This window comes from Oncorhynchus tshawytscha, linkage group LG16 (assembly GCF_018296145.1).
Source record: "Oncorhynchus tshawytscha isolate Ot180627B linkage group LG16, Otsh_v2.0, whole genome shotgun sequence".
Lineage (NCBI taxonomy): Eukaryota > Metazoa > Chordata > Actinopteri > Salmoniformes > Salmonidae > Oncorhynchus > Oncorhynchus tshawytscha.
The window spans coordinates 78,000,145-78,023,441 of NC_056444.1; the positions used below are offsets into that span (position 1 = coordinate 78,000,145).

At 40.3% G+C, this 23,297-nt stretch overlaps 1 protein-coding gene across 2 annotated transcripts in view; it reads right to left on the reverse strand.

The window, feature by feature from the left end:
- Positions 1–1,584: 1,584 nt before the first annotated feature.
- Positions 1,585–23,297, reverse strand: part of LOC112235065 (Krueppel-like factor 15) — a 43,037-nt gene continuing 21,324 nt past the window's right edge. For both annotated transcript variants that reach the window (XM_042299701.1, XM_042299700.1), the window contains exon 3: positions 1,585–4,468. In XM_042299701.1, the coding sequence (XP_042155635.1) occupies positions 4,300–4,468 (169 nt within the window). In that variant the 3' untranslated portion in view covers positions 1,585–4,299. The remainder of the gene's footprint in view (positions 4,469–23,297) is intronic.

Consider the following 23,297-nt stretch of genomic DNA (forward strand, 5'->3'; position numbering starts at 1 on the left):
ATGTAGTCAGGTCTGTTCTATATAACATCATCATGTAGTCAGGTCTGTTCTATATAACATCATGTAGTCAGGTCTGTTCTATATAACATCATGTAGTCAGGTCTGTTATATATAACATCATCATGTAGTCAGGTCTGTTCTATATAACATCATGTAGTCAGGTCTGTTCTATATAACATAATGTAGTCAGGTCTGTTCTATATAACATCATGTAGTCAGGTCTGTTCTATATAACATCATGTAGTCAGGTCTGTTCTATATAACATCATGTAGTCAGGTCTGTTCTATATAACATCATGTAGTCAGGTCTGTTCTATATAACATCATGTAGTCAGGTCTGTTCTATATAACATCATGTAGTCAGGTCTGTTCTATATAACATCATGTAGTCAGGTCTGTTCTATATAACATCATGTAGTCAGGTCTGTTCTATATGACATCATGTAGTCAGGTCTGTTCTATATAACATCATGTAGTCAGGTCTGTTCTATATGACATCATGTAGTCAGGTCTGTTATATATAACATCATCATGTAGTCAGGTCTGTTCTATATAACATCATGTAGTCAGGTCTGTTCTATTTAAGCGTGGCAGCAGTGAGACCTGTCCAGCCAAGTGTGGCAGCAGTGAGACCCATCCAGCCAAGCGTGGCAGCAGTGAGACCCGTCCAGCCAAACCTGTCATCAGTGAGACCTGTCCAGCCAAGCGTGGCAGCAGTGAGACCCGTCCAGCCAAGCGTGGCAGCAGTGAGACCCATCCAGCCAAGCGTGGCAGCAGTGAGACCCATCCAGCCAAGCGTGGCAGCAGTGAGACCCATCCAGCCAAGCGTGGCAACAGTGAGACCCATCCAGCCAAGCGTGGCAGCAGTGAGACCTGTCCAGCCAAGCGTGGCAACAGTGAGACCCATCCAGCCAAGCGTGGCAACAGTGAGACCCATCCAGCCAAGCGTGGCAGCAGTGAGACCTGTCCAGCCAAGCGTGGCAGCAGTGAGACCTGTCCAGCCAAGCGTGGCAGCAGTGAGACCCATCCAGCCAAGCGTGGCAGCAGTGAGACCCATCCAGCCAAGCGTGGCAGCAGTGAGACCAATGCTGCTCCCATTAAAGAAGTAGTTTAATGTACATAGAGACAAGGAGAGAGCACGAGAGGAGAAAACAAGGGAGTGCCCCATGAGTGCTAACCATATGGTATACATCTTACCCTGGCATTCTGCAAGTTTTCCAACTTAGTAAGGTTTTTCATGTCTCGCTTTAAAAAATGTTTTCCAACCAACTCATGAGCAGGGAAATCAAACAAACTGGAAAAACATACTCTTGTTTGAGTATCCAAATGGTCCACTGGAGACACGCATGGCCATAATGCAATACGAGCATATTGTGTTGTTTGACTGTTTGTCCCCTGTTGGTAGTGTTGTAACATGATGAATGCTAATGATAAAGGGTAGCAGTGACAGTGAAAGAGAGTAGGCGGTCATGCAGAGATGAAATGACAACAATGGATCTTGTATGAATGGCCACTGATTGTCTGGACAACAAAGCCCTAACTTGACCAAATGTGATAGGCAAAGAAGACCCCAACCATAATCACTCCATCTTTTGGATTTGTTTAATTTGTAAATGCATCGTATGTAGAACAAAGAAAAATATATAATATTTATAATAGTATATAATATTTATAACAACATATAATGAATTGTCATTATATACACATGCACTAGAATTGTACGCAATCACAGAAATAATTACAATAATATTTCCGTTCCTTTTAGGTGTAGTTGCAGTATTTACATACATTCATGGGTTAAAATAACCTGTTTTTAAAAACATTTAAAATGGGATTTAAGGAATGCATTGCTACAGTATAAGTTTTACTGCCCTCTCTAGACCCCTCAGGTTCAGACAACGTTAACACAGAAAGGACATGGCCATCATAGACAGTGCAGTTTCGTACAGGGAAAAGAAAGCATTATAAAAATAAAAACATTCCTAAACGTTACAGTATTTGAGTACTGTATTTCACTAAACCAATCGTGTGTCTTCCTGTGATGTCATCTGTAGATCAGGAAGGTGACTGTAGAACTTGTGTATGGAGGCTAAGATTTCTACCACCATTTACTTCTTCACATGTTCCAGAGGAGGTAACTACATTTATTTTTATTTAACTAGGCAAGTCAGTTAAGAACCCATTCTTATTTTCAAGAACAGCCTAGGAACAGTGGGTTGTTCAGGGGCAGAACAACAGATTTTTACCTTGTCAGCTCAGGGATTTGATCTTGCAACCTTCCGGTTACTAGTCCAATGCTCTAACCACTAGGCTCCCTGCCACCCAAATATAGCACCATGCAATTCCAGCTCCTCCAGATGAAATGTAATAGCCCAGGAAGCTTGGCTAGGTTGGCACTGCTGTGTGTCTGCTAAAAAGGCTTTTGGGGGTTGTTCCAGTTTGAAACAGAGGTCACTTCTGAAACACTGTAGGGTGCTTCAGCAACATGCATTGATGACACGAGGCAGACGATTGTGCTGATATCGAGGAGACTTACCTCAAGCTACTGTAGCTGCAGTTTTTCAAGAATCCCTAAAAAATATAGTTCAACTATTTTACTGAAAGCATTGATTAGACTGACATTGAAGTGTATGGTTTGAGTCCTTCATACTGTAGCTCCTACCAGCACTGTTTGAAACTGTACATTGATTGACTGTCACTGACATCCACACGCTGTATACAACATGGCAGGCTAGGCATTCAATGCTTATGTGCTATGAAGATTTAATACAGTCACCAACGGGTTAAGTGTTATCATTATATTCAAACAGATACTACGTAGGCCTACTCAGTTGACATATTGGCCCCAGAGAAGGCCAGCTTTAAGCGCCAATGACATAACACAAAATGAAAGAAAATGACAATAACAGCTCCTCCAGCTAATGTATACAAATATACAAAAGGAAAAGTTCTTCAATGTCTTCAATAGTGATCAGAAAGCCAGTCGGTTCACATATAAACAACACACCATAAAACATAAAATATTTTTTGCTGCACCTCGTTGTTTTGCAGTTGGCAGTTCACTGTTAGCTGATCCAGCCTTTACCAGGCATGAGTCGTCATATTGCTCCTGTAGTGAAAATAGGAGACAGCCTCCACATGTTGCCGGTAGCTTATAATGGCATGATTCTGATCATGATCAGTAGTTCAACATGAACGTTTGAATACTAACTGTAATTTTTTGGTTTGAAGAAGTACATCGTAAAAACTCCCTCGGTGATGAGAAGATCATTTCTATATACAGCAGAAGGAATGTTGATGTGTTAATGATAGGCAGGTACATCAACAACAATTCATTCAAACCTCAAAGTGTAAAAATACTTTGCATAACAAAACCTCTTTTATATTCTCAAATCGTATCTTAAACATTTTTATGAAAAAAAAACCTACAAAAATTAAGAAAAGCTATTTACAAGAAACTTAGGACTCGATTCAATCTGTGCTGCTGAAGTTCAGCGCTATAGCGACATTGCAATTTAAAAGTAATTTCCGATTGAGCCGGCATATGCAGCGTTTACTGTAAATGCAGTATCTGCGAACACGGGAACATTGCTTTAAGTGTAAATCCCGCTAAAGCACTGAACTTCCCATCATGCACCAGTGAAGATGTCATGTTATGTAACAGTTCTTGTTTTTTCTAAATGTTTTCTCTTTTGAGTCTCTGCATTACTCAATAAATTATCACAGTACCACCAACGTGCGTCACACACACACACACACACACATAAACAAACAAAACATTCAAACACTCTCTCCATTAACTGTTGTTTGAAAGTTCATTCTGCCTGTCCCACTGTCCCCTCTGCTATTAGCAATCTCCCACATTCATTCTGCCTGTCCCACTGTCCCCTCTGCTATTAGCAATCTCCCACATTCATTCTGTCTGTCCCACTGTCCCCTCTGCTATTAGCAATCTCCTACATTAATTGTGTCTGTCCCACTGTCCCCTCTGCTATTAGCAATCTCCTACATTAATTGTGTCTGTCCCACTGTCCCCTCTGCTATTAGCAATCTCCCACATTAATTCTGTCCGTCCCACTGTCCCCTCTGCTATTAGCAATCTCCTACATTAATTGTGTCTGTCCCACTGTCCCCTCTGCTATTAGCAATCTCCCACATTCATTCTGTCTGTCCCACTGTCCCCTCTGCTATTAGCAATCTCCCACATTCATTCACTCTCTCTCACAAACATTCTCTCTCTGTCTCTCCATGTGTCCTGTGGCGTGGCCTCAGCCTAGCAGGACCTGGAGGTCAATGTGCTCAGTTTGCAGATCGCACTGTCCTGCTGTTTCTTGGAAAGCGGTGGACTTTGATGTGTTTGGAAAGATGATCGCTGCGGGCAAACTTCTTCTCGCAGATGGGACACTGATAAGGCTTCACTCCAGAGTGAGAGCGCCGGTGTCTGGAGAGTTCGTCTGACCTCGAGAACCTGAGACAGACAGACCCAGAGCACATCAGACAACCTATATCAGAGCCACGGTTTCCCATAACACCCTGAGGTAAAATGCCCCCTCTCTCTGTCTGACTACACCAGTACACTCTATCCATATTATATCTCTACCCATATTTGATTTTAACACATGTGCACAGTAATGTCCAACATATCTATTTCTGGTCTTCACTCTGACTCCTGGGTAGCTTTCTGTTGGTAAGGTGTCCAGTCAGAACTGAATGGTTAACTCATTACTGAGGTGTTAATTCCCAATGGTAACACATTGATTAAAGTCATGTAAAGTCATCTTGAAACATTCATTCCATACACACTCATCATGAATCATGAAGCAACTGTGCTATTGAGATGAATGGATAGAATCCCTGCATGGTAACATGGCCTTTCATCATGCAGTACACACATGCAGTACACACATGCAGTACACACATGCAGTACACACATGCAGTACACACATGCAGTACACACATGGGACAACAGGTGCTAAACATGCATAACATGGTAGTGAAATGGTTAAGTATTACTAGGCCTCATTATCAACAGAGGATTTTCCTGTATGGCCAGAAGTGAACCAAAAAAAAAACGATTCTGCCACTGTATTTAAAACGAACTGGTTCTGGGGATGTTACTCAGACATTAGGAAACCTCATCTACCTCTATTGTAATATTACATAGTATTCTACATCAGTACTACACAGCACTCGTTACAGCCCCAAGCTGATGGTGTGCTATAACATGTTGCCAGTATCTTAGAATGGCATGACTCAAAATCACAGCAAATCACATTTTATTGGTCACATACACATAATAAGCCGATGTTATTTGGGTGTAGCGAAATTATCAGTAGTTCAACATGAACGTTTGAGTATAAATAGTAATTTTTTGGTTTGAAGAAGTACATCGTAAAAACTCCCTCGGTGATGAGAAGATCATTTCTATATACAGCAGAAGGACTGTTGATGCGTTAATGATAGGCAGGTACATCAACAACAATTCATTCAAACCTCAAAGTGTAAAAATACTTTACATAACAAAACCTCTTTTATATTCTGAAATCGTATCTTAAACATTTTTATGAGAGAACCCCCCCCCCCCCAAAAAGAAAGAAAAGATATTTGCAAGACATGTAGGACTCTATTCAATCTGTGTTACATACTATGCTACTTCCATTCCAGGGGTGCAATTTTCACTGGGGACAGAGGGGGCATGTCCCCCCTACATTCTGAAATTGCATTTATCATTGGAATGTTTTATCATTGAAATGGGATACAAAACGAGGCAACGGTATGCTTTAGGACCATAGGGATGTCTCCAAGCGGTCGGGAAGGCTGTTTGGAGTTTATATCCCCCCCCCACACCACTTCTGAAACCAAAGCTGTGCCGTACTATACATGATGTGTCAGCACTCGCTATACCCCCAAGCTGAAACTGTGATATAACTCCTTCATGTTGAGACAAGATGGCTACAGTTCATCTCTGACTGAAACAGCCTCACCCTATCCTTGTCTAAGCCAATAAGCAATACATGCGGGACAAGATTAACTGAACTAATTGTCTCTGCTATGTTAACATCCTGACACACTACTACTATCTCTCCCTGGAAGTTGATATGAAGTATTTCCCTGTATAAAATTGTTAGACTATGTTATATGACTGTTATATGAAACTGTTAGGCCTTGTTATATGGCTGTTATATGGCACTGTTAGGCTTTGTTATATGGCTGTTAAATGAAACTGTTAGGCCTTGTTATATGGCGGTTATATGGCACTGTTAGGCTTTGTTATATGGCTGTTATATGAAACTGTTAGGCCTTGTTATATGGCTGTTATATGAAACTGTTAGGCTATGTTATATGGCTGTTATATGAAACTGTTAGGCTATGTTATATGGCTGTTAAATGAAACTGTTAGGCCTTGTTATATGGCTGTTATATGGCACTGTTAGGCTATGTTATATGGCTGTTATATGGCACTGTTAGGCTATGTTATATGGCTGTTATATGGCACTGTTAGGCTATGTTATATGGCTGTTAAATGAAACTGTTAGGCTATGTTATATGGCTGTTAAATGAAACTGTTAGGCTATGTTATATGGCTGTTATATGGAACTGTTAGGCTATGTTATATGGCTGTTATATGGCACTGTTAGGCTATGTTATATGGCTGTTATATGGCACTGTTAGGCTATGTTATATGGCTGTTATATGGCACTGTTAGGCTATGTTATATGGCTGTTAAATGAAACTGTTAGGCTATGTTATATGGCTGTTATATGGAACTGTTAGGCTATGTTATATGGCTGTTATATGGCACTGTTAGGCTATGTTATATGGCTGTTATATGAAACTGTTAGGCCTTCTTATATGGCTGTTAAATGAAACTGTTAGGCTATGTTATATGGCACTGTTAGGCTGTTACATGGCTGTTATATGGCACTGTTAGGCTATGTTATATGGCTGTTATATGGCACTGTTAGGCAATGTTATATGGCTGTTATATGAAACGGTTAGCCTAACAGTGCCATATAACATAGCCTATGTTATATGGCTGTTATATGGCACTGTTAGGCTATGTTATATGGCACTGTTAGGCTTTGTTATATGGCTGTTATATGGCACTGTTAGGCTATGTTATATGGCTGTAATATATGGCACTGTGTTATACGCAGCGGTTAGGGGATGACGGAGGTTAGGCTTATGAGAGCCTGGGTAAGGCTGTTTGTGGAGCCATTGTTGGGCAGGGTGGGATGCCCAGGTGTGTGGAGGGGAGCCTTGATGCCCCAGCTACAGCCTCCACAGCTTAGTTAGGCTACACTCTGGCTCTGTTCAAGCTTGTTCCTGAACTCAGCCCTGAAGTACACGGTAATCACTGACAAGACGCTGGCAAGGACCAAAAGAATGGGCGGTGGGACTTACTGTAGTGAATTACAAGAACTAAATGTATCCTAAACTCTTTCCTGTAAACATAATGTACAACAACACTAATGGATGATCACTTACAGATAGATGTAAGTCAACAGGAAAGGACAGTGTTATTGTAACTCATGTAAGTCAAAATATATATTTTTTAATTAATTAATTAAACCTTTATTTAACTAGGCAAGTCAGTTAAGAACAAATTCTTATTTACAATGACGGCCTACCAAAAGGCCTCCTGTGGTGACCGTGGCCAGGGATTTAAATAAATAAATAAATACAATATAAATATAGGACAAAAAAACACATCACAACAAGAGAGACAACACAACACTACATGAAGAGAGACCTAAGACAATAACATAGCAAGGCATCAACACATGACAACACAGCATGGTAGCAACACAACATAACAACATGGTAGCAGCACAACATGGTAGCAGCACAAAACATGGTACAAATATTATTAGGCACAGACAACAGCACAAAGAGCAAGAAGGTAGAGAGAACAATACATCACACAAAGCAGCCACAACTGTCAGTAAGAGTGTCCATGATTGAGTCTTTGAATGTAGAGATAAAACTTTTCAGTTCCAGTTTACTGTAACTAAATGTCAGTAAATAAATAAATACAATATAAATATAGGACAAAAACACATCACAACAAGAGAGACAACACAACACTGTCATGTAGAGTGACCAAGACAATAAATGCAAATAAAACTGTTCAGTGTTTGTTGCAGCTCGTTCCAGCATGGTAGCAATACAACAAAACATGGTAGAACAACATGGTAGCAGCAAAAACATGTGTACATTGGGGACCTTTAACAGGCTGGCAGAACGACTGCAGTAGATATCTCAGAAGAGGGGAGAAGGCCTAAGAGGGTTTTATAAATAAGCATCAATGAGTCTTGCGATGGGTAAACAAGATGCCAAACAGAGAAGAGTGTATAGAGTGCAGTGATTGTCCTATAAGGGGCATGTGGCAAATCTGATGGCCGAATGTTAAAGAACAGCTGCAAGAGCACCCACCCTTAGCTGCTGATCTATAAATGATGTCTCCGTATTCTAGAATGGGTAGGATGTTCATCTGAATCAGGGTTAGTTTGGCATTGGGGTAAAAGAAGAGCGACTGAGGAAACCAAGTATAGATTTAACAGTGCAGTTTTGATATGTGCTGAGAGAAGGACAGGGAAGGACAGTGTTACTGTAGATAATGTCAGTCAGGCATAGGAAGGACAGTGTTACTAAACTAATGTCATCAACCAGTGAGTCTTGCGATGTTACTGTAAACAATGTCAGTCAAACAGGATAGCACAGTGTTACTGTAACTAATGTCAGTCAATAGGGAAGGACAGTGTTACTGTAACTAATGTCAGTCAATAGGGAAGGACAGTGTTACTGTAACTAATGTCAGTCAATAGGGAGGACAGTGTTACTGTAACTAATGTCAGTCAACTAGGGTCAAGGACAGTGTTACTGTAACTAATGTCAGTCAATAGGGAAGGACAGTTACTGTTATGTCAGTCAACAGGTAGCCTGACAGTGTTACTGTAACTAATGTCAGTCAATAGGGAAGGACAGTGTTACTGTAACTAATGTCAGTCAATAGGGAAGGACAGTGTTACTGTAACTAATGTCAGTCAAAGGACAGTGGGTTAATGTCAGACAGTGTTACTGTAACTAATGTCAGTCAATAGGGAAGGACAGTGTTACTGTAACTAATGTCAGTCAATAGGGAAGGACAGTGTTATTGTAACTAATGTCAGTCAATAGGGAGGACAGTGTTACTGTAACTAATGTCAGTCAATAGGGAGGACAGTGTTACTGTAACTAATGTCAGTCAATAGGGAGGACAGTGTTAATGTAACTAATGTCAGTCAATAGGGAAGGACAGTGTTACTGTAACTAATGTCAGTCAATAGGGACAGTGTTACTGTAACTAATGTCAGTCAATAGGGAAGGACAGTGTTACTGTAACTAATGTCAGTCAACAGGTAACTAATGTCAGTCAACAGGGAAGGACAGTGTTACTGTAACTAATGTCAGTCAATAGGGAAGGACAGTGTTACTGTAACTAATGTCAGTCAATAGGTGTTAAGGACAGTGTTAGGGAGGACAGTGTTACTGTAACTAATGTCAGTCAATAGGGAGGACAGTGTTACTGTAACTAATGTCAGTCAACAGGGAGGACAGTGTTACTGTAACTAATGTCAGTCAATAGGAAGGACAGTGTTACTGTAACTAATGTCAGTCAATAGGGAAGGACAGTGTTACTGTAACTAATGTCAGTCAATAGGGAAGGACAGTGTTACTGTAACTAATGTCAGTCAATAGGGAAGGACAGTGTTACTGTAACTAATGTCAGTCAACAGGGAGGACAGTGTTACTGTAACTAATGTCAGTCAATAGGGAAGGACAGTGTTACTGTAACTAATGTCAGTCAATAGGGGACAGTGACAGTGTTACTGTAACTAATGTCAGTCAACAGGGAAGGACAGTGTTACTGTAACTAATGTCAGTCAACAGGGTTACTGTAACTAATGTCAGTCACAGTGTTTACTGTAACTAATGTCAGTCAATAGGGAGGTAACTAATGTCAGGACAGTGTTACTGTAACTAATGTCAGTCAACAGGGAAGGACAGTGTTACTGTAACTAATGTCAGTCAACAGGGAGGACAGTGTTACTGTAACTAATGTCAGTCAATAGGGAAGGACAGTGTTACTGTAACTAATGTCAGTCAACTAGGGAAGGACAGTGTTACTGTAACTAATGTCAGTCAATAGGGAAGGACAGTGTTACTGTAACTAATGTCAGTCAATAGGGAAGGACAGTGTTACTGTAACTAATGTCAGTCAACAGGGAAGGACAGTGTTACTGTAACTAATGTCAGTCAACAGGGAGGACAGTGTTACTGTAACTAATGTCAGTCAACAGGGAAGGACAGTGTTACTGTAACTAATGTCAGTCAACAGGGAGGACAGTGTTACTGTAACTAATGTCAGTCAACAGGTAAGGACAGTGTTACTGTAACTAATGTCAGTCAAACTAATGTCAGGGAAGGACAGTGTTACTGTAACTAATGTCAGTCAACAGGGAAGGACAGTGTTACTGTAACTAATGTCAGTCAATAGGGAAGGACAGTGTTACTGTAACTAATGTCAGTCAATAGGGAAGGACAGTGTTACTGTAACTAATGTCAGTCAATAGGGAAGAACAGTGTTACTGTAACTAATGTCAGTCAATAGGGAAGGACAGTGTTACTGTAACTAATGTCAGTCAATAGGGAAGGACAGTGTTACTGTAACTAATGTCAGTCAATAGGGAAGGACAGTGTTACTGTAACTAATGTCAGTCAATAGGGAAGACAGTGTTACTGTAACTAATGTCAGTCAATAGGGAAGAACAGTGTTACTGTAACTAATGTCAGTCAACAGGGAAGACAGTGTTACTGTAACTAATGTCAGTAAACAGGGAAGGACAGTGTTACTGTAACTAATGTCAGTCAATAGGGAAGGACAGTGTTACTGTAACTAATGTCAGTCAACAGGGAAGGACAGTGTTACTGTAACTAATGTCAGTCAATAGGGAAGGACAGTGTTACTGTAACTAATGTCAGTCAATAGGGAGGACAGTGTTACTGTAACTAATGTCAGTCAACAGGTAGCGACAGTGTTACTGTAACTAATGTCAGTCAATAGGGAGGACAGTGTTACTGTAACTAATGTCAGTCAAAAGGGAAGAACAGTGTTACTGTAACTAATGTCAGTCAACAGGTAGCGACAGTGTTACTGTAACTAATGTCAGTCAACAGGTAGCGACAGTGTTACTGTAACTAATGTCAGTTAACAGGTAGCGACAGTGTTACTGTAACTAATGTCAGTCAACAGGGAAGGACAGTGTTACTGTAACTAATGTCAGTCAACAGGGAAGGACAGTGTTACTGTAACTAATGTCAGTCAACAGGGAAGGACAGTGTTACTGTAACTAATGTCAGTCAATAGGGAAGGACAGTGTTACTGTAACTAATGTCAGTCAATAGGGAAGGACAGTGTTACTGTAACTAATGTCAGTCACTAGGGAAGGACAGTGTTACTGTAACTAATGTCAGTCAACAGGGAAGGACAGTGTTACTGTAACTAATGTCAGTCAATAGGGAGGACAGTGTTACTGTAACTAATGTCAGTCAACAGGGAAGGACAGTGTTACTGTAACTAATGTCAGTCAACAGGTAGCGACAGTGTTACTGTAACTAATGTCAGTCAATAGGGAGGATAGTGTTACTGTAACTAATGTCAGTCAATAGGGAAGGACAGTGTTACTGTAACTAATGTCAGTCAACAGGTAGCGACAGTGTTACTGTAACTAATGTCAGTCAATAGGGAAGCCAGTGTTACTGTAACTAATGTCAGTCAACAGGGAAGGACAGTGTTACTGTAACTAATGTCAGTCAATAGGGAAGGACGGTGTTACTGTAACTAATGTCAGTCAATAGGGAAGGACGGTGTTACTGTAACTAATGTCAGTCAACAGGGAAGGACAGTGTTACTGTAACTAACGTCAGTCAACAGGGAAGGACAGTGTTACTGTAACTAATGTCAGTCAATAGGGAAGGACAGTGTTACTGTAACTAATGTCAGTCAACATAGGACAGTGTTACTGTAACTAATGTCAGTCAACAGTGTTACTGTAACTAATGTCAGTCAATAGGGAGGACAGTGTTAATGTAACTAATGTCAGTCAATAGGGAAGGACAGTGTTATTGTAACTAATGTCAGTCAATAGGGAGGGAAGTGTTACTGTAACTAATGTCAGTCAACAGGGAAGGACAGTGTTATTGTAACTAATGTCAGTCAATAGGGAGGATAGTGTTACTGTAACTAATGTCAGTCAATAGGGAGGACAGTGTTACTGTAACTAATGTCAGTCAACAGGTAGCGACAGTGTTACTGTAACTAATGTCAGTCAATAGGGAAGGACAGTGTTACTGTAACTAATGTCAGTCAATAGGGAAGGACAGTGTTACTGTAACTAATGTCAGTCACTAGGGAAGGACAGTGTTACTGTAACTAATGTCAATCAACAGGGAAGGACAGTGTTACTGTAACTAATATCGGTCAATAGGGAGGACAGTGTTACTGTAACTAATGTCAGTCAACAGGTAGCGACAGTGTTACTGTAACTAATGTCAGTCAATAGGGAAGAACAGTGTTACTGTAACTAATGTCAGTCAACAGGTAGCGACAGTGTTACTGTAACTAATGTCAGTCCACAGGTAGCGACAGTGTTACTGTAACTAATGTCAGTTAACAGGTAGCGACAGTGTTACTGTAACTAATGTCAGTCAACAGGGAAGGACAGTGTTACTGTAACTAATGTCAGTCAATAGGGAGGACAGTGTTAATGTAACTAATGTCAGTCAATAGGGAAGGACAGTGTTATTGTAACTAATGTCAGTCAATAGGGAGGACAGTGTTAATGTAACTAATGTCAGTCAATAGGGATGACAGTGTTACTTTAACTAATGTCAGTCAACAGTGAAGGACAGTGTTACTGTAACTAATGTCAGTCAACAGGTAGCGACAGTGTTACTGTAACTAATGTCAGTCAATAGGGAGGATAGTGTTACTGTAACTAATGTTGGTCAACAGGTAGCGACAGTGTTACTGTAACTAATGTCAGTCAATAGGGAAGGACAGTGTTACTGTAACTAATGTCAGTCAAAAGGGAAGGACAGTGTTACTGTAACTAATGTCAGTCAACAGGTAGCGACAGTGTTACTGTAACTAATGTCAGTCAACAGGTAGCGACAGTGTTACTGTAACTAATGTCAGTCAACAGGTAGCGACAGTGTTACTGTAACTAATGTCAGTCAATAGGGAAGGACAGTGTTACTGTAACTAATGTCAGTCAACAGGGAAGGACACTGTTACTGTAACTAATGTCAGTCAATAGGGAAGAACAGTGTTACTGTAACTAATGTCAGTCAACAGGTAGCGACAGTGTTACTGTAACTAATGTCAGTCAACAGGTAGCGACAGTGTTACTGTAACTAATGTCAGTCAATAGGGAAGGACAGTGTTACTGTAACTAAGGTCAGTCAACAGGGACGGACACTGTTACTGTAACTAATGTCAGTCAATAGAGAAGGACAGTGTTACTGTAACTAATGTCAGTCAATAGGGAAGGACAGTGTTACTGTAACTAATGTCAGTCAATAGGGAAGAACAGTGTTACTGTAACTAATGTCAGTCAATAGAGAAGGACAGTGTTACTGTAACTAATGTCAGTCAATAGGGAAGGACAGTGTTACTGTAACTAATGTCAGTCAATAGGGAAGGACAGTGTTACTGTAACTAATGTCAATAAACAGGGAAAGACACTGTTACTGTAACTAATGTCAGTCAATAGGGAAGAACAGTGTTACTGTAACTAATGTCAGTCAACAGGTAGTGACAGTGTTACTGTAACTAATGTCAGTCAATAGGGAGGACAGTGTTACTGTAACTAATGTCAGTCAATAGGGAAGGACAGTGTTACTGTAACTAATGTCAGTCAACAGGTAGCGACAGTGTTACTGTAACTAATGTCAGTCAATAGGGAAGGACAGTGTTACTGTAACTAATGTCAGTCAATAGGGAGGACAGTGTTATTGTAACTAATGTCAGTTAACAGGTAGCGACAGTGTTACTGTAACTAATGTCAGTCAACAGGGAAGGACAGTGTTACTGTAACTAATGTCAGTCAATAGGGAGGACAGTGTTACTGTAACTAATGTCAGTCAAAAGGGAAGAACAGTGTTACTGTAACTAATGTCAGTCAACAGGGAAGGACAGTGTTACTGTAACTAATGTCAGTCAAAAGGGAAGGACAGTGTTACTGTAACTAATGTCAGTCAACAGGTAGCGAGAGTGTTACTGTAACTAATGTCAGTCAACAGGAAGCGACAGTGTTACTGTAACTAATGTCAGTCAACAGGGAAGGACAGTGTTACTGTAACTAATGTCAGTCAATAGGGAAGGACGGTGTTACTGTAACTAATGTCAGTCAATAGGGAAGGACGGTGTTACTGTAACTAATGTCAGTCAATAGGGAAGGACAGTGTTACTGTAACTAATGTCAGTCAATAGGGAAGAACAGTGTTACTGTAACTAATGTCAGTCAACAGGTAGCGACAGTGTTACTGTAACTAATGTCAGTCAATAGGGAAGGACGGTGTTACTGTAACTAATGTCAGTCAATAGGGAAGGACAGTGTTACTGTAACTAATGTCAGTCAATAGGGAAGAACAGTGTTACTGTAACTAATGTCAGTCAACAGGTAGCGACAGTGTTACTGTAACTAATGTCAGTCAATAGGGAAGAACAGTGTTACTGTAACTAATGTCAGTCAACAGGTAGCGACAGTGTTACTGTAACTAATGTCAGTCAACAGGGAAGGACAGTGTTACTGTAACTAATGTCAGTCAATAGGGAGGACAGTGTTACTGTAACTAATGTCAGTCAATAGGGAAGGACAGTGTTACTGTAACTAATGTCAGTCAATAGGGAAGGACAGTGTTACTGTAACTAATGTCAGTCAACAGGGAAGGACAGTGTTACTGTAACTAATGTCAGTCAAAAGGGAAGGACAGTGTTACTGTAACTAATGTCAGTCAACAGGTAGCGACAGTGTTACTGTAACTAATGTCAGTCAACAGGGAAGCGACAGTGTTACTGTAACTAATGTCAGTCAACAGGTAGCGACAGTGTTACTGTAACTAATGTCAGTCAACAGGGAAGGACAGTGTTACTGTAACTAATGTCAGTCAACAGGGAAGGACAGTGTTACTGTAACTAATGTCAGTCAATAGGGAGGATAGTGTTACTGTAACTAATGTCAGTCAATAGGGAAGGACAGTGTTACTGTAACTAATGTCAGTCAATAGGGAAGGACAGTGTTACTGTAACTAATGTCAGTCAATAGGGAAGGACAGTGTTACTGTAACTAATGTCAGTCAATAGGGAGTACAGTGTTACTGTAACTAATGTCAGTCAATAGGAAGGACAGTGTTACTGTAATTAATGTCAGTCAACAGGGAAGGACAGTGTTACTGTAACTAATGTCAGTCAACAGGTAGTGACAGTGTTACTGTAACTAATGTCAGTCAATAGGGAGGACAGTGTTACTGTAACTAATGTCAGTCAATAGGGAAGGACAGTGTTACTGTAACTAATGTCAGTCAACAGGTAGCGACAGTGTTACTGTAACTAATGTCAGTCAATAGGGAAGGCAGTGTTACTGTAACTAATGTCAGTCAACAGGGAAGGACAGTGTTACTGTAACTAATGTCAGTCAATAGGGAAGGACAGTGTTACTGTAACTAATGTCAGTCAATAGGGAAGGACAGTGTTACTGTAACTAATGTCAGTCAACAGGGAAGGACAGTGTTACTGTAACTAATGTCAGTCAATAGGGAAGGACGGTGTTACTGTAACTAATGTCAGTCAATAGGGAAGGACGGTGTTACTGTAACTAATGTCAGTCAACAGGGAAGGACAGTGTTACTGTAACTAACGTCAGTCAACAGGGAAGGACAGTGTTACTGTAACTAATGTCAGTCAATAGGGAAGGACAGTGTTACTGTAACTAATGTCAGTCAATAGGGAAGGACAGTGTTACTGTAACTAATGTCAGTCAACATGTAGCGACAGTGTTACTGTAACTAATGTCAGTCAACAGGGAAGGACAGTGTTACTGTAACTAATGTCAGTCAATAGGGAGGACAGTGTTAATGTAACTAATGTCAGTCAATAGGGAAAGACAGTGTTATTGTAACTAATGTCAGTCAATAGGGAGGGAAGTGTTACTGTAACTAATGTCAGTCAACAGGGAAGGACAGTGTTATTGTAACTAATGTCAGTCAATAGGGAGGATAGTGTTACTGTAACTAATGTCAGTCAATAGGGAGGACAGTGTTACTGTAACTAATGTCAGTCAACAGGTAGCGACAGTGTTACTGTAACTAATGTCAGTCAATAGGGAAGGACAGTGTTACTGTAACTAATGTCAGTCAACAGGGAAGGACAGTGTTACTGTAACTAATGTCAGTCAATAGGGAGGACAGTGTTACTGTAACTAATGTCAGTCAATAGGGAAGGACAGTGTTACTGTAACTAATGTCAGTCAACAGGGAAGGACAGTGTTAGCTAATGTCAGTCAACAGGTACAGTGTTACTGTAACTAATGTCAGTCAATAGGGAAGGACAGTGTTACTGTAACTAATGTCAGTCAACAGGGAAGGACAGTGTTACTGTAACTAATGTCAGTCAACAGGGAAGGACAGTGTTACTGTAACTAATGTCAGTCAATAGGGAAGAACAGTGTTACTGTAACTAATGTCAGTCAACAGGGAGCACAGTGTTACTGTAACTAATGTCAGTCAACAGGGAAGGACAGTGTTACTGTAACTAATGTCAGTCAATAGGGAAGGACAGTGTTACTGTAACTAATGTCAGTCAACAGGGAAGGACAGTGTTACTGTAACTAATGTCAGTCAATAGGAAGGACAGTGTTACTGTAACTAATGTCAGTCAATAGGGAAGGACAGTGTTACTGTAACTAATGTCAGTCAATAGGGAAGAACAGTGTTACTGTAACTAATGTCAGTCAATAGAGAAGGACAGTGTTACTGTAACTAATGTCAGTCAATAGGGAAGGACAGTGTTACTGTAACTAATGTCAGTCAATAGGGAAGGACAGTGTTACTGTAACTAATGTCAGTCAAAAGGGAAGGACAGTGTTACTGTAACTAATGTCAGTCAAAAGGGAAGGACAGTGTTACTGTAACTAATGTCAGTCAACAGGTAGCGAGAGTGTTACTGTAACTAATGTCAGTCAACAGGGAAGGACAGTGTTACTGTAACTAATGTCAGTCAATAGGGAAGGACAGTGTTACTGTAACTAATGTCAGTCAACAGGGAAGGACAGTGTTACTGTAACTAATGTCAGTCAATAGGGAAGGACAGTGTTACTGTAACTAATGTCAGTCAATAGGGAGGACAGTGTTACTGTAACTAATGTCAGTCAACAGGGAAGGACAGTGTTACTGTAACTAATGTCAGTCAACAGGGAAGGACAGTGTTACTGTAACTAATGTCAGTCAATAGGGAACTGTAACAGTGTTACTGTAACTAATGTCAGTCAACAGGGAAGGACAGTGTTACTGTAACTAATGTCAGTCAATAGGGAAGGACAGTGTTACTGTAACTAATGTCAGTCAACAGGTAGCGACAGTGTTACTGTAACTAATGTCAGTCAATAGGGAGGACAGTGTTACTGTAACTAATGTCAGTCAATAGGGAAGGACAGTGTTACTGTAACTAATGTCAGTCAATAGGGAAGGACAGTGTTACTGTAACTAATGTCAGTCAATAGGGAAGGACAGTGTTACTGTAACTAATGTCAATCAACAGGGAAGGACAGTGTTACTGTAACTAATGTCAGTCAAAAGGGAAGGACAGTGTTACTGTAACTAATGTCAGTCAACAGGTAGCGAGAGTGTTACTGTAACTAATGTCAGTCAACAGGTAGCGACAGTGTTACTGTAACTAATGTCAGTCAACAGGTAGCGACAGTGTTACTGTAACTAATGTCAGTCAACAGGTAGCGACAGTGTTACTGTAACTAATGTCAGTCAATAGGGAAGGACAGTGTTACTGTAACTAATGTCAGTCAACAGGGAAGGACACTGTTACTGTAAATAATGTCAGTCAATAGGGAAGAACAGTGTTACTGTAACTAATGTCAGTCAACAGGTAGCAACAGTGTTACTGTAACTAATGTCAGTCAACAGGTAGCGACAGTGTTACTGTAACTAATGTCAGTCAATAGGGAAGGACAGTGTTACTGTAACTAAGGTCAGTCAACAGGGACGGACACTGTTACTGTAACTAATGTCAGTCAATAGAGAAGGACAGTGTTACTGTAACTAATGTCAGTCAATAGGGAAGGACAGTGTTACTGTAACTAATGTCAGTCAATAGGGAAGAACAGTGTTACTGTAACTAATGTCAGTCAATAGAGAAGGACAGTGTTACTGTAACTAATGTCAGTCAATAGGGAAGGACAGTGTTACTGTAACTAATGTCAGTCAATAGGGAAGGACAGTGTTACTGTAACTAATGTCAATAAACAGGGAAGACACTGTTACTGTAACTAATGTCAGTCAATAGGGAAGGACAGTGTTACTGTAACTAATGTCAGTCAACAGGTAGTGTTACTGTAACTAATGTCAGTCACAGTGTTACTGTAACTAATGTCAGTCAATAGGGAAGGACAGTGTTACTGTAACTAATGTCAGTCAATAGGGAAGGACAGTGTTACTGTAACTAATGTCAGTCAACAGGGAAGGACAGTGTTACTGTAACTAATGTCAGTCAATAGGGAAGGACAGTGTTACTGTAACTAATGTCAGTCAATAGGGAAGGACAGTGTTACTGTAACTAATGTCAGTCAATAGGGAAGGACAGTGTTACTGTAACTAATGTCAGTCAACAGGGAAGGACAGTGTTACTGTAACTAATGTCAGTCAATAGGGAAGGACAGTGTTACTGTAACTAATGTCAGTCAACAGGGAAGGACAGTGTTACTGTAACTAATGTCAGTCAACAGGGAAGGACAGTGTTACTGTAACTAATGTCAGTCAATAGGGAAGGACAGTGTTACTGTAACTAATGTCAGTCAACAGGTAGCGACAGTGTTACTGTAACTAATGTCAGTCAATAGGGAAGGACAGTGTTACTGTAACTAATGTCAGTCAATAGGGAAGGACAGTGTTACTGTAACTAATGTCAGTCAATAGGGAGGACAGTGTTACTGTAACTAATGTCAGTCAACAGGTAGCGACAGTGTTACTGTAACTAATGTCAGTCAATAGGGAAGGACAGTGTTACTGTAACTAATGTCAGTCAATAGGGAAGGACAGTGTTACTGTAACTAATGTCAGTCAACAGGGAAGGACAGTGTTACTGTAACTAATGTCAGTCAACAGGGAAGGACAGTGTTACTGTAACTAATGTCAGTCAATAGGGAAGGACAGTGTTACTGTAACTAATGTCAGTCAAAAGGGAAGAACAGTGTTACTGTAACTAATGTCAGTCAACAGATAGCGACAGTGTTACTGTAACTAATGTCAGTCAAAAGGGAAGGACAGTGTTACTGTAACTAATGTCAGTCAACAGGTAGCGAGAGTGTTACTGTAACTAATGTCAGTCAACAGGAAGCGACAGTGTTACTGTAACTAATGTCAGTCAATAGGGAAGAACAGTGTTACTGTAACTAATGTCAGTCAACAGGTAGCGACAGTGTTACTGTAACTAATGTCAGTCAATAGGGAAGGACAGTGTTACTGTAACTAATGTCAGTCAATAGGGAAGGACAGTGTTACTGTAACTAATGTCAGTCAATAGGGAAGGACAGTGTTACTGTAACTAATGTCAGTCAACAGGGAAGGACAGTGTTACTGTAACTAATGTCAATCAACAGGGAAGGACAGTGTTACTGTAACTAATGTCAGTCAAAAGGGAAGGACAGTGTTACTGTAACTAATGTCAGTCAACAGGGAGCGACAGTGTTACTGTAACTAATGTCAGTCAACAGGGAAGGACAGTGTTACTGTAACTAATGTCAGTCAATAGGGAAGGACAGTGTTACTGTAACTAATGTCAGTCAATACTAATGTCAGTCAATAGGGAAGGACAGTGTTACTGTAACTAATGTCAGTCAACAGGTAGCGACAGTGTTACTGTAACTAATGTCAGTCAACAGGGAAGGACAGTGTTACTGTAACTAATGTCAGTCAATAGGGAAGAACAGTGTTACTGTAACTAATGTCAGTCAACAGGTAGCGACAGTGTTACTGTAACTAATGTCAGTCAATAGGGAAGAACAGTGTTACTGTAACTAATGTCAGTCAACAGGTAACGACAGTGTTACTGTAACTAATGTCAGTCAACAGGGAAGGACAGTGTTACTGTAACTAATGTCAGTCAATAGGGAGGACAGTGTTAATGTAACTAATGTCAGTCAATAGAGAAGGACAGTGTTATTGTAACTAATGTCAGTCAACAGGTAGCGACAGTGTTTCTGTAACTAATGTCAGTCAATAGGGAAGGACAGTGTTACTGTAACTAATGTCAGTCAACAGGGAAGGACACTGTTAATGTAACTAATGTCAGTCAATAGGGAAGAACAGTGTTACTGTAACTAATGTCAGTCAACAGGTAGGACAGTGTTAATGTAACTAATGTCAGTCAATAGGGATGACAGTGTTACTTTAACTAATGTCAGTCAACAGTGAAGGACAGTGTTACTGTAACTAATGTCAGTCAACAGGTAGCGACAGTGTTACTGTAACTAATGTCAGTCAACAGGGAAGGACAGTGTTACTGTAACTAATGTCAGTCAATAGGGAAGGACAGTGTTACTGTAACTAATGTCAGTCAATAGGGAGGACAGTGTTACTGTAACTAATGTCAGTCAATAGGGAAGGACAGTGTTACTGTAACTAATGTCAGTCAACAGGGAAGGACAGTGTTACTGTAACTAATGTCAGTCAATAGGGAAGGACAGTGTTACTGTAACTAATGTCAGTCAATAGGGAAGGACAGTGTTACTGTAACTAATGTCAGTCAATAGGGAGTACAGTGTTACTGTAACTAATGTCAGTCAATAGGTAGGACAGTGTTACTGTAACTAATGTCAGTCAACAGGGAAGGACAGTGTTACTGTAACTAATGTCAGTCAACAGGGAAGGACAGTGTTACTGTAACTAATGTCAGTCAATAGGGAGGACAGTGTTACTGTAACTAATGTCAGTCAATAGGGAAGGACAGTGTTACTGTAACTAATGTCAGTCAACAGGTAGCGACAGTGTTACTGTAACTAATGTCAGTCAATAGGGAAGGACAGTGTTACTGTAACTAATGTCAGTCAATAGGGAAGGACAGTGTTACTGTAACTAATGTCAGTCAATAGGGAAGGACAGTGTTACTGTAACTAATGTCAGTCAACAGGGAAGGACAGTGTTACTGTAACTAATGTCAGTCAATAGGGAAGGACAGTGTTACTGTAACTAATGTCAGTCAACAGGTAGCGACAGTGTTACTGTAACTAATGTCAGTCAATAGGGAAGATCAGTGTTACTGTAACTAATGTCAGTCAACAGGTAGCGACAGTGTTACTGTAACTAATGTCAGTCAACAGGGAAGGACAGTGTTACTGTAACTAATGTCAGTCAATAGGGAGGACAGTGTTAATGTAACTAATGTCAGTCAATAGGGAGGACAGTGTTAATGTAACTAATGTCAACAATAATGTCAGTGTTACTGTAACTAATGTCAGTCAACAGGGAAGGACAGTGTTACTGTAACTAATGTCAGTCAATAGGGAGGACAGTGTTACTGTAACTAATGTCAGTCAATAGGGAGGACAGTGTTACTGTAACTAATGTCAGTCAACAGGTAGGAGACAGTGTTACTGTAACTAATGTCAGTGTTTACTGTAACTAATGTCAGTCAATAGGGAAGGACAGTGTTACTGTAACTAATGTCAGTCAATAGGGAAGGACAGTGTTACTGTAACTAATGTCAGTCAAGGGAAGGACAGTGTTACTGTAACTAATGTCAGTCAACAGGGAAGGACAGTGTTACTGTAACTAATGTCAGTCAATAGGGAGGACAGTGTTACTGTAACTAATGTCAGTCAACAGGTAGCGACAGTGTTACTGTAACTAATGTCAGTCAACAGTAACTAATGGAAATAGGACAGTGTTACTGTAACTAATGTCAGTCAACAGGGAAGGACAGTGTTACTGTAACTAATGTCAGTCAACAGGTAGTCAGAACAGTGTTACTGTAACTAATGTCAGTCAACAGGGAAGGACAGTGTTACTGTAACTAATGTCAGTCAATAGGGAAGGACAGTGTTACTGTAACTAATGTCAGTCAATAGGGAAGGACAGTGTTACTGTAACTAATGTCAGTCAATAGGGAGGACAGTGTTACTGTAACTAATGTCAGTCAATAGGGAAGGACAGTGTTACTGTAACTAATGTCAGTCAACATGTAGCGACAGTGTTACTGTAACTAATGTCAGTCAACAGGGAAGGACAGTGTTACTGTAACTAATGTCAGTCAATAGGGAGGACAGTGTTACTGTAACTAATGTCAGTCAACAGGTAGCGACAGTGTTACTGTAACTAATGTCAGTCAATAGGGAAGGACAGTGTTACTGTAACTAATGTCAGTCAATAGGGAAGGACAGTGTTACTGTAACTAATGTCAGTCAATAGGGAAGGACAGTGTTACTGTAACTAATGTCAGTCAATAGGGAAGGACAGTGTTACTGTAACTAATGTCAATCAACAGGGAAAGACACTGTTACTGTAACTAATGTCAGTCAATAGGGAAGGACAGTGTTACTGTAACTAATGTCAGTCAACAGGTAGCGACAGTGTTACTGTAACTAATGTCAGTCAATAGGGAGGACAGTGTTATTGTAACTAATGTCAGTCAACAGATAGCGACAGTGTTACTGTAACTAATGTCAGTCAAAAGGGAAGGACAGTGTTACTGTAACTAATGTCAGTCAACAGGGAAGGACAGTGTTACTGTAACTAATGTCAGTCAATAGGGAAGAACAGTGTTACTGTAACTAATGTCAGTCAACAGGTAGCACAGTGTTACTGTAACTAATGTCAGTCAACAGGTAGCGAACAGTGTTACTGTAACTAATGTCAGTCAATAGGGAAGGACAGTGTTACTGTAACTAATGTCAGTCAACAGGGAAGGACAGTGTTACTGTAACTAATGTCAGTCAATAGGAAGGACAGTGTTACTGTAACTAATGTCA